The sequence below is a fragment of the Vulpes lagopus genome, chromosome 11 (assembly GCF_018345385.1).
Source record: "Vulpes lagopus strain Blue_001 chromosome 11, ASM1834538v1, whole genome shotgun sequence".
NCBI lineage: Eukaryota > Metazoa > Chordata > Mammalia > Carnivora > Canidae > Vulpes > Vulpes lagopus.
In genome coordinates, this window is record NC_054834.1 from 75,028,436 (window position 1) to 75,047,173 (window position 18,738).

Below are 18,738 nucleotides of genomic sequence, written 5' to 3' on the forward strand. Positions count from 1 at the left end.
AGGACAGAGGTCTGTGAAACTCCTACATTTAAGACACAAGTCAAAGTAGGGAGGCCCAGAAAAGGGCAGAGAAAGGGGGAGATGGGGGAAGGTGGCCGGCGCTGGGGCCACTAGCTGTTGGCCTCGACTCCCCTGCGCCTTCCTGCAACCCCCACCAGGAGACGCGCGGGGGTGGGGACGGGGGGCGGGGACCCGGGGGTTGCCCCTCCCGCTGGGAGGAGGGGCTACTCCTCCTCCTTCGCCGCTTCTTCCCCACCCTCTCTGTCCCGGAAGTGGTCCTTCTCTGGCTCCGGGTGCCGGGAGCCGAAGCCCCGCGCTCCCGGAAGTAGCCTGCCGGCGGCGCGCCGGACCCGGGGAGTGCTCGCTCCAGCTGGGGCGCTGCGGCTGCGCCCGGGTCCGGGCGTCGCCATGACCAGCGAGCTGGACATCTTCGTGGGGAACACGACCCTCATCGACGAGGACGTGTATCGCCTCTGGCTGGATGGTTACTCGGGTGTGTGGGGGGCCGTCTGCGGAGCGGGTTAGAAGAGCGATTGTTTGGGATGGGAGACGGAGCGGGGCCGGGAATTCCGTCCTGTGGGGAACTGGGCAGAGGGAGTGAGGGATGTTTAGGAGTTGGACTTGGAGTTGGGATCCCCGGAGGGCCTGTGGGTTCGCGGAGCGGGGCCTAATGCTATCGCCCACTCCCCAGTAAGTGACGCAGTGGCCCTGAGGGTGCGCTCGGGAATCCTGGAGCAGACAGGCGCCACGGCAGCGGTGCTGCAGAGCGACACCATGGACCACTACCGTACTTTCCACATGCTCGAGCGCCTACTGCACGCACCGCCCAAGCTGTTGCACCAGCTAATCTTCCAGATCCCGCCCTCTCGACAGGCGCTGCTCATTGAGAGGTGGGGATGCCAACCGAACTGACCATATACCCATTTTGCAGGCCGAAACTGAGGCCCGGGATGGGATGGGACTTACACAAGGTCTAAGAAAGTTGAGACCTTCTCAACTGAGATGGTCTCAGGAGGGACCAAACCTGGGCCCTGCCGGACCCCCTTTCCCCTCCTATGTGGAAAGTCAGTGGTGTCCTCTGCCTCCACGCAGGTACTATGCCTTTGACGAGGCCTTTGTGCGGGAGGTCCTGGGCAAGAAGCTGTCCAAGGGCACCAAGAAAGACCTGGATGACATCAGCACCAAAACAGGCATCACCCTCAAGAGCTGCCGGAGACAAGTGGGCACTGCACCCCTGCTCCCCAATGCAACATCCCATGTCCAGTCTGCCCCTTCACTCCATCCCTTTGGTCACTGCCCCAGCTCCATTCTCCTCCCTCACCTCTGATTGTGGGAGGGGCTTCATACCCAGTCTCCTGTCCCTTCTTTTGCTCCTCCAAAGCATCTCCTACTCTCCTGTGGGAGCTACTCTTTCAGAAGCTCAGATCTGACCATAGCTTTTCACTCCTCAGAAACTTTAATTGGCTCTCCCACTCCATTCTGGATAGTAGCCACATTCCGTGGCCTTGACCTTCATACTCATCCATGGTCTGGTCTCTGCCAGCCATTCTCAGCTTATATTTCTCCAGCGCCCCTGCCTTTCTTTTTGCTCCAGCTACTCTTCCCTGGAGGGTACTATTCTTGGCCTTATTTACCCCTTGAAATACAAAGCAGGGAGCCAGATGCCACCTTCTATGCAAACCTTTCTGGTGGCCCAAGGAGAAGTAACCCTTCTGGTCCTATAGTATTTTTTCTGTGTCTTTTGTGCACTCTCTCTTTACAGTTTAGCATTTGCTCATTTTTTACTTCCTGGACCTTAGCCAGGAGGATCAGTTTCAACACAAGTTCATGAAGAACTGGAGAGCATGATGCTAAAATAGGGGAATTCAGACATAGAAATGAGTAAACATTTATCCAAGGCAAAATGGTTGAATTGGTAACAGGTATCAACAGTTAATAGTTTATCGAAGAATACCACATGCTAAGTCTGTTGACTGGATAGATGGCTAGGTAAGGGAGGTTTGTTTAATAATCAGTTTATTGGATAACCAATCTCTGACCAGTCCTCCCTCCTCCCCTAACTGCCCTACAGTTTGACAACTTTAAGCGAGTCTTCAAGGTGGTGGAGGAAATGCGGGGTTCCCTGGTGGATAACATTCAGCAACACTTCCTTCTGTCTGACCGGTTGGCCAGGTGAGGGGGGTCGGGCAAGGAACCAGCCATCTCCCCTTCCTGCACCCTCCTTCCTTGGGCCGTGAAGCAGGACCACCTTCCCCACCCCAACCCACTTGACCTCCCTGCTGCACTGGGGGGATGGCTATCCTACGCCTGGCCTGCACTTTGGATCAAGCTGGCCTGGCTTCAGATCCCAGCCTGGCCATTTACCAATGGAACTGTTGTGAGGTGCCACACATAAAGCCCATGGTATAACCCCTGGGGCTTAGGAAGTGCTCAGTAAATGGTAACTGTTATCCTCAGGTCTTCTTCTGTACCCCTTAGGAGACCTGGGCTGAAACCTCTGTACACAAACAAGGAGGCCCAGAGGAAAGTGGCCTGAAGCATGTCATGCAGTGAGCTGGGGCAGAGACAGGCCAGAAGTCGGATGTCTGGCCAATGTCGCAGGTGCAAGCTGCTTGCTAAAAGGGAATTTGAAACCCTGACAGGCCCACTTTCCCCTTCCTGCAGGGACTACGCAGCCATTGTCTTCTTTGCCAACAACCGCTTCGAGACAGGGAAGAAAAAACTGCAGTATCTGAGCTTTGGTGACTTTGCCTTCTGTGCTGAGCTCATGATCCAGAACTGGACCCTCGGAGCCGTCGGTGAGGCCCCCACTCACCCAGGTGCCCGGATGCCTCTCCACGCTCTCAGAGCCTGGTTCCCCACCAGCACTTTATCCTGCGGGCCCCATTTTCGGGCATCCTTTCTTCAGTGCCCACACCACAGCCGCCACTGCTCATAACCCAGTGTCCCACACCCAGCTTGTCTATGCACAAAGGACCTGCTGCTGGTCTGTGGTCTGGGGTGTCACTTCACCTTTCTGATCCTTCCTTTTCTGTCTTGGGGTTTGTTGAGGTGGTGGGTGTGTAAGGCTCCGGATATCACTGGAGGGGTTTTTACCCCACCCCAATTACCTTGCTGGGCCTCCCCCAGACTCCCAAGTGGATGACATGGACGTGGATCTAGACAAGGAGTTTCTCCAGGACTTGAAGGAGCTCAAAATGCTTGTGGCTGACAAGGACCTTCTGGACCTGCACAAGAGGTGATCCTGGGGAGGCCACAGGATAGGGCCTGCATCCGGGCCCAGGCACCTCTGGGCTTACCCTTGTCTCCCTGTAGCCTGGTGTGTACTGCTCTTCGGGGAAAGCTTGGTGTCTTCTCGGAAATGGAAGCCAACTTCAAGGTCTGTGATCCAATCCAGCCTCTGTCCCTTGGGCATCTTCACCCTCCCTGCATTGTCCCCACTGGGCACCTTTGCTCATGCTGGGGATTGACCAGCAGGTAGCCCTGTTGCTCCTACCCACCTGCTGGAGGAACATTGGGGAGCTATTTGATTGAGGGAGGTGGATAGATCTGGGGAAGGGCCTGCCCCTCCTGCAGCCCCTGGGCTCAGCCTCTAGCCTCTGGGACAGAAGACAGACCTTCCAGGCTCTCTGCTTCATAGAACCTATCCCGGGGGCTGGTGAATGTGGCTGCCAAGCTGACCCACAATAAGGATGTCCGAGACCTGTTTGTGGACCTTGTGGAGAAGGTGAGCTGGCCTGCCCATCGCCCTCTGATCCCCAACCCAGCCCGTCCCTGGGCTGTACCAGTGCTAGATGTTTCCTTGGGCCCACAGTTCGTGGAACCCTGCCGTTCTGACCACTGGCCACTGAATGATGTGCGGCTCTTCTTGAATCAGTATTCAGCATCTGTCCACTCCCTAGATGGCTTCCGGTGAGAGATCCCAGGCTTCCCCTGCAGCTTGGCCTTGCTGTAGCCAGTCTCCTGCCAGAGCCTAGCCCTCCTGCAAACTCTGGGTTCTCCGTTGTACCCTGGTGGGGGGAGTCTCTCTGTGTGTCCCTCACCCCCATTAGAGGCTGTGACCTGACCTTGGATAGGTTCCTGAACCTCTTCACACCTCAGTTTCCCCTGTAGAACCAGAGGATAATGGTGATAATGATCATAAGAACAATGTGAGGAGTGAAACAGCCTTGGGTATATGAAGCTCTTAGAGCAGTGTGTCTGATGTGGTGAAAATTCAGGCAATGGTTGCTGTCACTTTCTGTTGCAGGCACCAGGCCCTCTGGGACCGCTACATGGGCACCCTCCGTGGCTGCCTCTTGCGCCTCTATCATGATTGAGGCCTGCTCCCGCCACCCTACTCACATTGACAATAAAGCTGCTGTGACTTTGGAGGAACCTGTGCACGGACACACAGGAGCCCACGAATCTGTCTCTGAGCATCACGGTGAACGTGTATAGGGATGTATGTGCTTGGGGGGCACCCCATGGAGACTTGTCAGAGTATGGGGTGTCTGTGCTCTCCCCACCCCACCTGAGTTCACATACAAGACAGGAGAGCTCATCTTGGTTTATTCAAGCCATAGCAAGATTAGGAGAACAGGTAAAAGCCATGGGTGGAGGCAGCAAGGAGGCTGTGGGCATAGCAGGAGAGAGCTGAGGGCCTCCCTCACAGGCTCAGGGTGGACAGGACACCAGGCGCTTCTTCACCCGCAGGTCCACACGGGCCGTGACTGGGTACTTAGTGATGCCACACGTATTGTTCCCACGGTGCAGCCGAAAGTAGCCCTAGGAAGTCAAGGGGACATCAGGGCCAGAAGGTGGGGAGGGGCTTGTCCTTCCCTGTCCCCTGAGTAGATCACACTCACCTCCTCACCCCATTCAGCACCCCAGGAGTTCTTCAGGATCCAGTACGGAATTGGGTGGTGAGGACGAGGCCGGAATGAGCCTCCCTCTGCCTGCCTTCCTGCTACTGACTTGCTCTTCCCAAAACCCACAAGCAGGACAGAGTGGTCCACACGCTGGGGGTCACAGGTGGTATGCATGGCCTGGATCACACCCCTCTGGTAATGCTGCAGGGGCAGAGGGGCTGAGTCTGGGGCCCTCCCCCCTCCTCCAGGGGTCCCTCGCCTCCAAGGCCTGACCCTGTCCCACCTGCAGTAGCTTCATGTTGATGGTCACAGTGATGGGGCCTTTGGTGGCCAGGTACCAGGCGATTGCTGGGGGTGGAAAGTGCCATTAGGCCCCGCTTGCTCTGTGCCCCCTGCTTTTGGCTCTACCTTCACCCCACCCCCCACCTCTCTGTTCCTTCATCTGTCTCTAACCCAGTCTCATCTGTCCTCTATCCTGGTCTGTCTCTCCCTGTTATTCACCCCCTCACTCCCCCACCCCTAGGCCTGCCCATGTCTCCACTCTGCCCGCACCCTGCTCATTGCCCTGCAGCATGATGAAGTCCTGGATCCAGGCCACCTTCTTATATTTTTTGGCCAGGCACCTGTGGGGTTTGGTGTTCCCCAAGAATGGGTAGTCCTTTGCGCTGGCCAACCCACCTGGAGATAAAACAGGGCAGAGGCTCAGCTCCTGAACACCCCACCCCTCACCCTCTACCCCCCAAAAGCCGCCCAGAGAGGCAGTGCACTCACTGTTGTTGAGGACAGTTATGAATGCGTCCCAGGTGAAGCCGCCCTTGCAGCCATCCCCACAGCGGCCACAGTCAAGCAGCTCTGGTGTGAGAAGGAACAATGTGGGTTGACTGCACCCTGCCCCCCTGCCCTGTGCTTCCCCTCTACCCCTTCACATGCACCCCTCATTGAGCCATACCCTGCACAGAGACTTCCACAGGCTGGTGGTATCTGATGCCCCACAGAGCCTCAATGTTGCCTGCCGCTGCCATGGCCCAGCAGCAGCGGCAGTTTCCCTAGCAGGGAAGGGAGTTAGTGAGCATATGTCTGGCCATTGCCCCCCACCCCCTCCCACCACCAAAGTTAGATTGGGCCAGCTGGGGGCAGATACCTGCTGCTTGATGGGTGAGATGATGCCGGGCAACTTCCTCCAGTCACAGGTGGGAGGCACTGGCTCCCCCCACTCTTCAGACCCTACCTTTCTGCCCACGCTGGGAGCCTCTCCAGCCATCCTCTGATGCCCATAGAACTGGCCAAACTCCTCCTCTGGAGGGTAGATGGGGCCACCAGAGTCACAAGTTTGACCACTTCCCCATATTTCTGCTTCTCCCACTCCAACCATCCACATCCTGTTAAATCCCCATGATACCCTGGGAGATGCACTGATATGGAGACCCAGAGAAAAGCCAAGTTTCTTTCTTTTTCTTTTTTTCCATTGAGGCATTTTATTTGCACATATGAATTACATCCCTAGAAAAAGAATCCGAGGATTTTCCCTCCTGTGTGTTTTCATCTTGCTTCTTTGTGGTCCATGATGCCAGCTGAGGTTGTCAGTACAATGAAACCAAACTGGCGGGATGGGAGCAGGTTATTCTGCCATTTCTAGATCTTTCAGTTGTATATCAAATCTGGGGCTGATCACACTTGTTTAACCTGCCTGTGAGGTTCACAACAATTTTCCCAGCTCTGTGATCATCGATGATTTCAAATTCGCCAATGTAACCATGCTTCATCATCACAGTGAGAAATCGGACAATGACTTTGGAGCATGGCCTGATAACCTGGCACTTGCCTATCTTTTCAGCGTTGTTGATGCTCTTGAGAGCATCTGCCAGGACATTCATGCGCACCATTGTGGCGGCTCGGAGAGATGGCAGAAAGCGCCAAGTTTCTTCTTGGGATGCGTTCCCTTGTACTTGTTGCCTCACCCCTGAGCTAGACTGGGACCTAGACCTGTCCCTGTTTTTTGTGACTTGGGGCAAGCAACCAGGCCTCTGGTCCTCAGGGTCTCTCTCTGGAAAATGAAAGCTAAAGGTCTGCCCTGCCCATCTGCCAGTATCCCTGGAGAAGTCTCTGTTTCCCCTCCTACTACCTAGGGCCCAGGAAGGGTCCAGTACCTGTGAGGTCACTGAATGGAGTCACCCCAAACTCGGCTGTACCCAAATCTTCCTCCTCCAGCTGCTGAGCCTGGGCCAGGTTGTGTGCAAAGATGTCCAGACGACGAGCATATTCTGTACCAGAAGGGGGTTGTCCTAAGTTCCCTCCTAAGACCCCAGAGGCAGGAAGTGGCCACTGCCAGGGCATCCGCACCCACACCCACCCAGGTGAGCATTGCTTCCTTTCCTGTGGCCCTTGCAGGCCACACTGCAGACGTCTGGGCCAAGGAAGTGGCTCCTCAGCCTCTCTAGGGCTGGGATTCCCCCAGAAGCAGTAAGGGGGACATCTCTACCCACCCACAGAGAAGACAAGTAAAGGGTCTGAAAGCAGAGTGACTCAGAAAGGGGCGTAATCAGAGGAGACTGGTTTCCTGCTGGGTTACTTTCTCTGCCTCCATTTTTTTTTTTTTTAAGATTTTATTTATTTATTCATGAGAGACACAGAGGCAGAGGGAGAAGCAGGCTCCATGCAGGGATCCTGATGTGGGACTCAATCCCGGATCTCCAGGATCACGCCCTGAGCCAAAGGCAGACTCAACCACTGAGCCACCCAGGCATCCCTCTCTGCCTACATTTTACACCTCTAACTGTAGCTTCAGAGCTGGAACATGAAGGTGGGGAAGGATGGGGGGTGGGGGGATATGGGTCCATGGCTTGGGCAGCCTGGGCAGAAAGGTCCCTTCAGATGATCCCCCTATACAGAGGATAAGACCCAGAGAGAGGGCAGGAGCAGGGCTCAGACCTCATGGGCATGGAGAGAGAGTCCCAGCTTGAGCACAAAATAAGTATCCTTGGTGTTTCTGAATGAACTCATGTCTAGAAGCTAGTCTACCTTCTGTGTGGAGTGACAAGAAAGTGGCTATGGAAACGATACCCTGAGACTGGGTAGTCTCCCCACCCCCACCCCCACCCCCAGACAGCTGCTGCCTGCCTTCTGAGTTCATAGCAAAGAATGATCCTGTCCCCACTTATGCACTTAGGAAACCAGGGAGTATACCCTGTCAGTTATGCTGAGTGGCTTTGGCCAAGCCCACTCCCCACCCTGAATCTCAATCTCCTCATCTATTAAATGGGAGAAGGGGGAGTGGGACCAGAGATGCACATGCCCCATGATACCTTCTGGGTTTGAGTAACTCCGGTTGTACTGGATCTGGAACAACACAAAGACCTGTTTCAGCTCCAGTGGCTGGGGACCTGGGTCCTGGCAAGAAATTGAGGGGGTGGGGAAGAGCAGGTGAAGGGTCATTGCTGGAATCACACCTTGCCTTCCCTGAAACAGGGATCAGACTAAGGGATCAGCTGCTTAGCCTGTTCTGTCTCCCTATGTTATCTTAGGCATATGTCAATCACCTCTACAGCTTCAGTTGCTCTGAGAAATGGGAATAAGGCAGTTGTTTCTGAAAGGGTGAGCCCCAGGCATGAAACTTGTGGAGGAAGAGCATGGAAAGCAAAGGAGAGACACTTACCTGGTTCTTGAGGGATCTCTTGATGCCATGGGCCAGGCTTGCCACCAACAGGGCCAGGAGGCAGGAAAGGTAGATGGTTAGTGCCATGGTGTTGCAGGCAAGAGTGGGTAGCAGGAAGCTGAGCAAACCACACTGGAGGGGCTGAGAGGGTGGAGCTAGAGAAACCACAAAGTGGAAACCATGTTGGGAGGAGGAGGTGGACCCCTTGAGCACAGGGGCTGGCTCAGGCCTTCAGTCTTCTGTCCTATACAGCCCTCAGCCTGCCTGTTTCCCCTCTACCCTTTTTCTTTCTTTAGCAGAGACCCTCTGCCCACCCCGTTCTGGAAGATTCTAGGGATAAAGAGATGGACTTTTCCTTAAGGAAATAGGAATAGAGAGATCCTAAGTGAGCAGTTACCGTGTATGGCCATTGGTGTCATGACAGGGAAGGCCAGGAGGCTCTGGGTGGGGATGGAGGGTGGTCATTGCCCCCTGGGGAAGCACTCTTGCTTGTCCTGGAAAAATGAGACAGCTCAAGGGTCACCCTCCAAGAAGCCTTCCCTGCCGCCCATCCCCTGGTGTCAGGGGCAGCTCTCTGGCATCCTGCCGTGCCTGTACCCACTTGGTATCTGACTCCCACTCACACCAGTAGCATCTGATGTGCCTGTATCCTCAGCACCCAGGATGGGGCTGGGCAGGGAGCAGGCTCGCTGGGTGTTTGTAGACCTAACAATTGGTTGTCCTGGGTTTTAAATAGGAAAGTTCAGGGTCTGGGGTACAGTAAGTGGCAGCTACTGCCTCATTCTGTACCTCATTCTTTTTTTTTTTTTAAGATTTATTTATTTATGATAGACATAGAGAGGCAGAGACACAGGAGGAGGGAGAAGCAGGCTCCATGCCAGGAGCCCGACGTTGGACTCAATCCCGGGACTCCAGGATTGCACCCTGGGCCAAAGGCAGGCGCTAAACCGCTGAGCCACCCAGGGATCCCCCTGTTCCTCATTCTTATCACAGTCTGGGGATGGGGATGTGGGGGTTGGGTGGGCTTGAGGGGCCAGATTGACTGCTGAAGAGATGAGAGCAGGGAAAGTCAATCCCAGAGGTCAGGAGAAGTGTTGCAAGGAGGCAATTGCAAATGGCAGCTACACCCACATCCAACAGTACAGTCTCAAAACTGAGTAACTGGCTATGCACCCAGCCATTCCCCTCTGGACCTCAGATCCTCATCTCTAAGTGGCAACAATTCCTTTGAGTGGAGTGACTGTGGGCACCCATGACCCTGGCTGGCACAGAATGATGTTCAAATGGTAGGTCCTTAATACTCTACTTGGGAGGCAAAGAGCCCAGAGAGTCTTGGAATCACAATGACTTAAGTCCACATCCTTTCCTTACCACTCTGGCTGTGCCTGGACAAATCTCAGGCACACTCTCATCAGTGAAATAGGATGATACAAGTACCCCTTCCCTGGCAGGAGGATTACATGAAGTGCATGCTGGTGGCTGGAAAGTTTATATCTTGAAAATTAAGAACTCTTATTATTTTTAAAAACAACTTTATTGAGTCATAGTTCACATTCCATAAAATTCAGCCTTTTAAAGTATTTAATTCAGGGGATCCCTGGGTGGTTCAGCAGTTTAGCGTCTGCCTTTGGCCCAGGGCGTGATCCTGGATTCCCAGGATCAAGTCCCACGTCCGGCTCCCTGCATGGAACCTGCTTCTCCCTCTGCCTGTGTCTCTGCCTCTCTCTCTCTCTCAAATAAATAAAATCTTAAAAAATATATATACAATTCACTGGATGCCTGGCTGGTTCAGTCAGAAGAGCACAGGACTCTTGATCTTGAGGTTATAAGTTTGAGCCCTATACTGGGTGTAGAGATTACTTGAATAAATAAATTTTTAAAAAAAACTTTATATAATTCAATTGCTTTAGTGTACTTGCTTAACTGTGTAATCATCACCACCATTTGATTTCAGAGTATTTTCATACCCCCAAAAGAAACCATGTCAGCAGTCACCCCTTCCCTTGGCAAACGTGAATTTGTCTCCTAGATTTGTCTAATTCTGATGTGTCGTATTAGTGGAATATGAGGATGTATGTCTGGCTTCTTTCACTTAGGGTAATACTTTCAAGATTCTTCCTTGGTTTTAGCACACACATCAGTACTTCCTTTTTATGACTGAGTGACATTTCATCATATTACCACATTTTGTTTATCCATTCATCAATTAATGAACATTAGATTGTTTCTACATTTTGGATCTTATGAATAGCATTGCTATGAATGTTGTGTATAGATCTTTTTGTACGGACATGTTTTCAATTCCCTTGGGCATGTACATGGGGGTGAAATTTCTGGGTCATGTAACATTCTGAGGTCCTGCCAAACCGTTTCCCAAAGAGGACCATCTTAAATTCCCACCTGCAGTGAAGGAAGATTCCAATTTCTCCATTTCCTCACCAACACTTGTTAATGCCTGTCTTTTTGGTTTAGCATCCTCGCCCCCGTGGATGTGAAGGATCTGGGGGTTGAGGGGTGCACTCTCCAAGTCACCTTGAACCCCAAGGGCTGACCTCCGGACCCATTTGCCCCCGTCAGCACACCCTCTCCCTGGGCGGGGCTGCACTGGGGCCGATCGTGAGGCTAAACCCCGGGTGGGAAGGGGAGGGGAGGGCTCAGCGATTCCCGCACTTCGTCTGCCCCCCGGCGGGAGATCCCTGGACACGCGGCCTTTTCCCGTCTGGTCCCGCCCTGAAACGTGGGCAGGAGGAGGCCCCGCCCCTTCCTGGGAGCCAACTCCGCCCAATCTCCTCCCCGAAAGGCGCGCCCTCGCCCTCGGCTCATGAAAGAAGGCAGAAACCCCGAGGTTGGGGGTGGGGACGCGTTGGGGAGGAGAGCGGCTGAGGCACTGGCACCCGACCCTGGCGTCCTGTACGCGCCAGTTCAGTCCTACCTGCCTTCTCAGGAGCTTCCATTCATTCTGGGCCAAAAGGCAACTGCAGACCCCGCTCCCAAACCGTTGTGGTTTCGCAGAACGATTGTTGGGAGGAGGCCGTCCAGGAGTGAAGGGACCACCTGCGGCTGACAGCCCTAGAGATGGAGGAGAGAAGGGACGCGCCTGAACAGTTCTGGGCCGGGGAGCGTCTCGTCCTCGGGCGAGGGTCTGGGGCCCCTGAATGAAATTTTGGTGTTCCCAGTATGACTGTACAAGGTGCACAGAGTAAAGGTCTGCAGGGCATAGAGCGACGGTCTGGAAGCCCCAGGATTAGATGGGGTCCAGGAACCGAGGATGACATTCTGGCAGGCGCAGAGCGTGAAGGCCCAGGCATTAATTTGTGGGTGCGCAGGGCGGAATTCCAGGAGCCCAGATTTGTAGGGTCCAGGTGCGCAGGGTGACATAGTGGGGTGCACAAAGTGAGGGCCCAGAGGCTCTCGGGTGAGTTTGGGGGCCTGACATCAAGGCCATACACCCGGGATGGGGATCTAGGGGGACCCTGGCCCTGCGCCAGGAGGCGGCTCCGGGCAGCGCCGCGGGGGACCGGGTGGGGGCCTGTGGCTGGCCGGGGGCGGAGAAGCGGGGGGTCGGGGTCCCTCCCCCTGGCGCGGGCTCAGGAATCCGCCGAGGGGCGGGCGGAGGCGCCGGGGTGGGCCGCGCCGCGGCGGGCGGGCGAGCGGGGGGCGCTTCCTGGGGCCGCGCGTCCAGGGAGCTGCGCCGTCCGCCCGTCCGTCTGCCCGCAGGCACTGCCCGAACCAGCCGAGCCGCCGGAGACGCGGGCCGCGGGGGCGTCACGGGCTCAAGTGAGTGGCTGTCCGTGTGGGGAGGGCGCGAGCCGGAGTCTCGGCCGAGTCGGCGTCAGCGCAGAGCCGAGAGGCCCGCGCTCCTCCGCCCGCGCCACTGGGGGACCGGGCGGGGGCGGGGCGGCCCCGGGCGGATGGGCCCCGAACCCCGGCCTGAGGGTGGAGTGGGCCCTGGGTCCTGGGAAGCTCCGGGGCCCCAGGCACGGAACGGAGCGGGGGGCGGCAGGGGCCAGGGTTCTGAGTTCTGGTACAGGGAATGGGGGGTGGGGGTGCGTGGCGGAAGCGCCCTGACCCCCCTTCCCTCCACTACCCCTCCACCACCTCCCAGCCCCCAGGATGCTCCCCTTCGCCTCCTGCCTCCCCGGGTCTCTACTGCTCTGGGCGCTGCTGCTGTTGCTTTTGGGAGCAGCGTCTCCCCAGGATTCGGAGGAGCCCGACAGCTACACGGTGGGGACAGTGGGGCCACTGGCCTGGGCCGGGCTGGGTTGGGACACAGAGATCAGGATCCTGGGGTGGCTGCTGCTGGGGGAGATTGTCCCCTCCCCTGATTGGTGTAGGAAGCAGCTGGGGGCCATTGTTTGGAGCAGGCTGGGAGGGTGGCCAGACTCAGGCCCTGATCTTGGCCTGGTCATCTGAAGGGGACTGGGGATGACTACTGGTCATCTCTGGTCCCTTTGTAGGAATGCACAGATGGCTATGAGTGGGACCCCGACAGCCAGCACTGCCGGGGTGAGTGTGCCCAGGGAACTGGGGAACTGACCCACCCCCAGGAACTGGGAAAGGGATTGCAAGCTCAGCTCCAAGAGCAGCATCGGGGAGCCCGAAGACCTGTCCTCTGCCCAGCTTGGCTTGGCGGAGGCCAGCTCTGATTCTCTGGGGGCCAGCTCAGCTAGGGGTGGAGAAGCCATGCAGGCCCCTCCCTCTTAGAGAAGCCCAGGACATCCTGTCCCCACCACTCGGTGGGCAGGAGAGCAGCAGGGCACTGCCCAGAGGAGCTGGGTCTTAGATACCTCGAACTACTCTCCCGTCTGGCTTTGCCCCATCACGTCCTGGGAGGACAGTGTCTGCGGGATGGGTAGGGAGTCCTGCCCGTCACTCTTGGGCTGAGCCAGGGCCCAGGCTATGGGGAGGGGTAGATAGCTTCTTGGGGACAAGAGAATGGGGGTGACTATGAGAATAGCCCCCTGCCCCACCATTTGCCCAGGCAGGCCTTGAAGAGGGGTTCTGAGCAGGGAACCTTAGCTTGTTGAGTCGAGAGAGAAGGCCCTGCCTGGGTCACACAGCTTATAGAAGGCCGGGCTGGGCTCCCACCTGCCACCCACTTCACAGCCAGCCCAGGAGACCGGCTGTGCCCAGCAGACCCCTCTCTGCAGATGTCAATGAGTGCCTGACCATCCCCGAGGCCTGCAAGGGAGAGATGAAATGCATCAACCACTATGGGGGCTACTTGTGCCTGCCCCGCTCAGCCGCTGTCATCAATGATCTGCATGGCGAGGGACCACCACCACCAGTGCCCCCTGCTGAATACCCCAACCCCTGCCTACCAGGCTATGAACCTGACGAGCAAGAGCGCTGTGTGGGTGAGTGAGGGTCACCTTGGCACTAGGGCTTTCAATCCACCTACTAAGCATCTATCACTGCAACTTAAAAACTCAGACCTCAATTGCTCTCTTGCTCAAAAGCCTCTTCAGAGCTATTGGGATTGCCATCCAGATCCTCACTCTGTGAGGTGCCTGCCACAGGTGGCCCCAGCTCTTGTCTCAGTGCTCTAGCCAACATCTGGATCCCCCTCTCAACTGCTAGAGACACACTGCAAGGGCAGGCAAGAGCTCTGCCTCTTAGCTTCTGCCCTCTACCCACTTCCCACCCGTGGGTGCCATGGTCCTTGGAGGAAGGCCCTGGAATTGGTGTTCCTGGGAGTCTGGGCAGGGCCTTATTTCCTATGCATCTCTGGTAGGGTATCTCACAGATCAAGGGTGCCTTTCCTGTTGGCTCCCAGGCTGATGGGCTGTTATTGTGCTGTTGGGAGGGTCTAATCCATGTGCTCCTTTTTGGGGGAGGCGGTGCCAGTTATCCACGTAACTGACGTGCACGGTACCTGACCTGTATCCTCCTGTGCTGAGGCATCTGGCATGATGGGTGGTGCGTGGGCTCCCAGGTGGGGGCTGAGTGGTGTCTCCTGCAGACGTGGACGAGTGTGCCCAGGCCCTGCATGACTGCCGCCCCAGCCAGGAGTGCCATAACCTGCCCGGCTCCTACCAGTGCACCTGCCCAGATGGCTACCGCAAGATTGGGCCTGAGTGTGTGGGTAAGTCTGGAGGACAGCCTATCTAGTCTCTGCTCTGTGCCCTTGGCCCAGCTCTCCCCCTAGCACCTGACAACCCCCCCTGCCACCTCTGCCTTCCTGTCACCAGTCACAGAACTGTGAGGATCTGTGTGTGAGTCCTGGCTCACCTGACCGAGCTCAGACCCCCAGACACAGGCAAGACTACGTATGGGTGGTGAGGACTTGAGTCCCAGCCAATCCATGCCCTCTGCCCCTTTCCCTTGACTCCCTCCCAGATATAGACGAGTGCCGCTACCGCTACTGCCAGCACCGCTGTGTCAACCTGCCTGGCTCCTTTCGCTGCCAATGTGAACCAGGCTTCCAGCTGGGGCCCAACAACCGCTCCTGTGTAGGTGAGGCTGGGCCAGGCCAGGCTCCTGGATCCTGGGCAGGGTGGTGTGGGGCGCAGGAGTTCTCTTTCTGACCCACCTGGGGAAGGTGGGCACTCTGGGCTGCTCCTTGGCTTTCACCCTTCCTGTTTTTCCCTGAACCCTCAGACGTGAACGAATGCGACATGGGGGCTCCATGTGAGCAGCGCTGCTTCAATTCCTATGGGACTTTCCTGTGTCGCTGCCACCAGGGCTATGAGCTGCATCGGGATGGCTTCTCCTGCAATGGTGAGAGCTCCCCCTCTCCGCTGTGCTCCTCTATGAGTCTCCCAGGCCCTGTTCCTGCCACACAGTCCTCCATTTGATGCCTTCCCATCCCATCCATTCTGCACCCATGTACATCCTCTGTGTTCCACCCCAGGTTGATTGCAGGGCACCTACAGAACTTCCAGTCTGGGATGGAGGGGAAGGCACAGTAGGGAGGACTCAGTAGGGAGCATTGAAGCTCAGTGGGGAGACTGACAAAGGATGCGGCTGCTCCCCTCTTGGGAGTTAGGTGGACCTGCATCCTGGACTAGGGCCAGCCACTCTTTTGAGCCCATTTCTTCTGTAAAATGGATCGTCTTGAGGATGAAGTGGGAAAATGACAAGACAGGCTTTGTCAAGTCCCAAGCCACGACGTTTTAAAGTGAACTATCATTTATTGAGCACCTTCCCTGTGTAGGGCATTAATTTCCCCTACGTACTTGGCCTCATTTAATCCTGCCAACAATCCTAGGCTGTAAGTATGAATTTTTCCTTCCTCTGCAAAACGAGGATGGTAATCTCTCCCTTGAGGTTTTTGGCGACGATTGTTAAAGAAAATAATAAGCACAAATTCAGCAAAGAGGTTAAGTGACTTGCCCAAGGTCATACAGCTAGGGTGAGGTTGCACCAGGGTTCCACTCTGGATCGCTCATTCCTTGTCAGCTGGCCAGGTACCTTGTTTATGTTGTGCTTTGGGGTTGTATGGCCCCATTGGTACCTGGCTCAGCGCTAGACAGCATGAGGCTAACCAGAGCAGAAACCCTGGCTCTTGCCTATAAACTACCTGTTGGCAGGAGGGGACTGTACACTGAGGCTGGTTGTGGGTTGCAGGAATTGGGCAAGTTACCGAAAGCTTTAACAGGCTGGGCCTTAAAGTCTCATCTAGTCCAACCTGCTCATTTTATTGACAGGGAAATCAAGGTTCCCCAAATTCAATCAGGACTTACACCCAAGCCTCTAGATTCACAGTGCTTCCATGAGGTCTTGTATTGCAGAGCTGGGGCAGAGGTCTGGGAGCTGGGCAGTCTGGGCAGATCTTTATTTGAATCCTGTCTCCTTACTGAGCTTTGCATCCCCCTGTCTTTCCATACTGAGCCTAACATATGGCCAGGCTCTCTCTGTAAAGCTTTGTGGGAATGAATTGAGAGGCTTGCCCTTGGCCCAGAGCCCTCATCCCCACTCTTCCTCAGATATTGATGAGTGCAGCTACTCTAGTTACCTCTGCCAGTACCGCTGTGTCAACGAACCTGGCCGCTTCTCCTGCCATTGCCCGCAGGGCTACCAGCTGCTGGCCACACGCCTCTGCCAAGGTACAGGTTGCCCCAGTGGAGCAGGTAGGGTGGTATCAGGGGCTGGTGGCCTGACATCTGGGTTCCAGCCCCTTTCCCCTGACGCAGACATTGATGAGTGTGAGTCAGGCGCGCACCAGTGCTCTGAGGCCCAAACTTGTGTCAACTTCCATGGAGGCTACCGCTGCGTGGATACCAACCGTTGCGTGGAACCCTACGTCCAGGTGTCTGACAAGTGAGTCCATGGGATACCAGATACCCTCCCCGCCCCCCCCCCCCCCCCGAAACTGCAACTCTCAGAGGGCTCTGTGGCTGACTGGCTGCTGTGCAGGCTGTCTAGTGCTCCAGGGCCTATGGGAATTGTAGTCTTTCATGACTAAACTATGCAAACAGTTCTAGAAGGAGTGGGAGAATCCTTTGGGGATACCTAGTTTTAGGAATGGAACCAAACTTATAGGCTAGGACCTCACTTGTGTCCCCATTTTGGGGTTTCTAGTCGCTGCCTCTGTCCGGCCTCCAACCCCCTGTGCCGGGAGCAGCCCTCGTCTATTGTGCACCGATACATGAGCATCACCTCAGAGCGGAGTGTGCCCGCCGATGTGTTCCAGATCCAAGCGACCTCTGTCTACCCTGGCGCCTACAATGCCTTTCAGATCCGTGCGGGAAACTCGCAAGGGGATTTCTACATTAGGGTAAGGCTTTCCCCTAATTGCACCCCTCAAGTGACATGCATAATCCAAAACTGAATTCCAGGAAACCTTAAGTGGGAGATTTGGCTCTACCACCATGTCCCGCCCCTTTTCTCAAAGCCCTGTCCCCCCAGGAGGTGGAATTTCCGCAGAAAGGTAGGGGTATTCTAAATTCCCTTGCTACAAACTACAGGTTGTTAAATGCAGTTCCAACGAGGCACTTGGACACTGGGGTTTGAGTCCTGGCACTGGTTTCCATATCTGGCCTCTGATTTGTTCACTCTTAGAATAAGGCACTGGCATGAGAAGCCTGCCCAGGTAACAGGACACAACAGGGTCTGGGGAACACAAGCAGATGGAGCTGGGCCTTGGAGAGAGAGGCAGCAGGGGTTGGTGCAGGGGTCTGGCATCCAAGAATCCAGCTCGCTGCTGGTGGAGCTATTAGGAAGGAGAGGTCCAGGCATGACTCACGATGAGAGGGGGCCAAGGGTTTATCTGATATTAGTCCTTGTTTTCTCTTTCTGCAATTGGATGCTCTGAAGGGAAGTCAGCTAGCTCCAGGTCACCAAAGACCCCACCACTCCCAAGTTTCCCACCTGGCCTTGCATCATCAGTTGACCCTGATTAGACAAAAGAACTAGATGGAAAGTGTGGGAAGGCACCAGTGGGAAATTTCTGAGGGCAGGAGCCTGGGTGCATCAGTGACAAGATGTCAAGGGTATCAGAGCTGGATGAGAGCCTGGGGTCACAGCCTGCTAGGACTCTCCATTTCACAGCCAACTGATTGTGGGCTCAAGATATGGGATGGGGAGGTGAGGCTGGGGCAGGGGTCTTGGCATGTAGGTTGACACAATCTACATGTCCCCCACCCACTATGCCCTGCAGCAAATCAACAATGTCAGCGCCATGCTGGTCCTCGCCCGGCCTGTGACGGGCCCCCGGGAGTACGTGCTGGATCTGGAGATGGTCACCATGAATTCCCTCATGAGCTACCGGGCCAGTTCTGTACTGAGACTCACCGTCTTCGTGGGGGCCTATACTTTCTGAGGTGGGGGTGGGGAGCCCTCAGGGAGGGAGAGGCTTCCTGTGGCCCAAGAGCTTGGGGCTCAGGGATGACTGTGCTCGGCTGCAAGGGCAGATGCTGTTGTGAAGAGTAGAAAGAGAAAGGCAATAAAGGGAGAAAGAAGGAGTCCTGGTGGCTGAGGTGGGTGGGTAACACTGTAGTGAACCCCTGGACTGGGGAAGTGGCCAGGCTGTGGGAGGCAGGCCAATCACCTAAAGGGGGGTATCTCCATTCGGGCTCAGGGTGCCCCACAGATAGAAGTTGGGAACTGTGTCCCCAAGACCGGGATTGATCCATGTACCATGCACATCAGAATCGGTCTCTCTGAGAATGGAGGAGATAATAAGGCTACAGACTCCAGGGACCCAGCCCAGGAACTGGAGTTTGGTTTATAAGAGACCTGGGAAACTCTACTGTAGACATTGGAGGCCTTGGGTTCTAATCCCAGTTTGGCCTC

The 18,738-nt window shown here is 55.7% G+C and overlaps 3 protein-coding genes and 1 pseudogene across 4 annotated transcripts; 2 read left to right on the forward strand and 2 right to left on the reverse strand.

Moving 5' to 3' along the window:
• The first annotated feature begins 296 nt into the window (after nucleotides 1-296).
• LOC121472238 (FGF1 intracellular binding protein) lies at nucleotides 297-4,371 on the forward strand. Its single transcript, XM_041723466.1, has 10 exons — nucleotides 297-493; nucleotides 692-890; nucleotides 1,093-1,219; nucleotides 2,072-2,172; nucleotides 2,665-2,798; nucleotides 3,130-3,238; nucleotides 3,316-3,379; nucleotides 3,641-3,727; nucleotides 3,815-3,912; nucleotides 4,250-4,371. The coding sequence occupies exons 1-10, from the start codon at nucleotides 409-411 to the stop codon at nucleotides 4,317-4,319; spliced, it is 1,074 nt and encodes a 357-aa protein (XP_041579400.1). The 5' UTR covers nucleotides 297-408; the 3' UTR covers nucleotides 4,320-4,371.
• An 86-nt stretch (nucleotides 4,372-4,457) lies between these two features.
• CTSW (cathepsin W) lies at nucleotides 4,458-8,922 on the reverse strand. 2 transcript variants are annotated; one of them, XM_041723464.1, is made up of 10 exons: nucleotides 8,503-8,922; nucleotides 8,153-8,237; nucleotides 6,998-7,111; nucleotides 5,992-6,146; nucleotides 5,800-5,896; nucleotides 5,622-5,702; nucleotides 5,403-5,528; nucleotides 5,134-5,198; nucleotides 4,848-5,051; nucleotides 4,458-4,767 (listed from the first exon to the last, which is right to left on the reverse strand). In XM_041723464.1, exons 1-10 carry the CDS (start codon nucleotides 8,587-8,589, stop codon nucleotides 4,657-4,659), a joined length of 1,125 nt encoding a protein of 374 aa, XP_041579398.1. In that variant the 5' UTR covers nucleotides 8,590-8,922; the 3' UTR covers nucleotides 4,458-4,656. The 2 variants fall into 2 exon arrangements, with proteins under 2 accessions (XP_041579398.1, XP_041579399.1); XM_041723465.1 differs by lacking the exon at nucleotides 5,403-5,528.
• Nucleotides 6,132-6,733, reverse strand: LOC121472239 (annotated as a pseudogene).
• Nucleotides 8,923-12,044: 3,122 nt separating the features above from the next.
• On the forward strand, nucleotides 12,045-18,407 carry EFEMP2 (EGF containing fibulin extracellular matrix protein 2). Its single transcript, XM_041721815.1, has 11 exons — nucleotides 12,045-12,279; nucleotides 12,608-12,726; nucleotides 12,960-13,008; nucleotides 13,653-13,859; nucleotides 14,465-14,587; nucleotides 14,842-14,958; nucleotides 15,103-15,222; nucleotides 16,431-16,550; nucleotides 16,638-16,764; nucleotides 17,026-17,221; nucleotides 18,104-18,407. Exons 2-11 carry the CDS (start codon nucleotides 12,616-12,618, stop codon nucleotides 18,263-18,265), a joined length of 1,332 nt encoding a protein of 443 aa, XP_041577749.1. The 5' UTR covers nucleotides 12,045-12,279; nucleotides 12,608-12,615; the 3' UTR covers nucleotides 18,266-18,407.
• The last annotated feature ends 331 nt before the right edge of the window (nucleotides 18,408-18,738 follow it).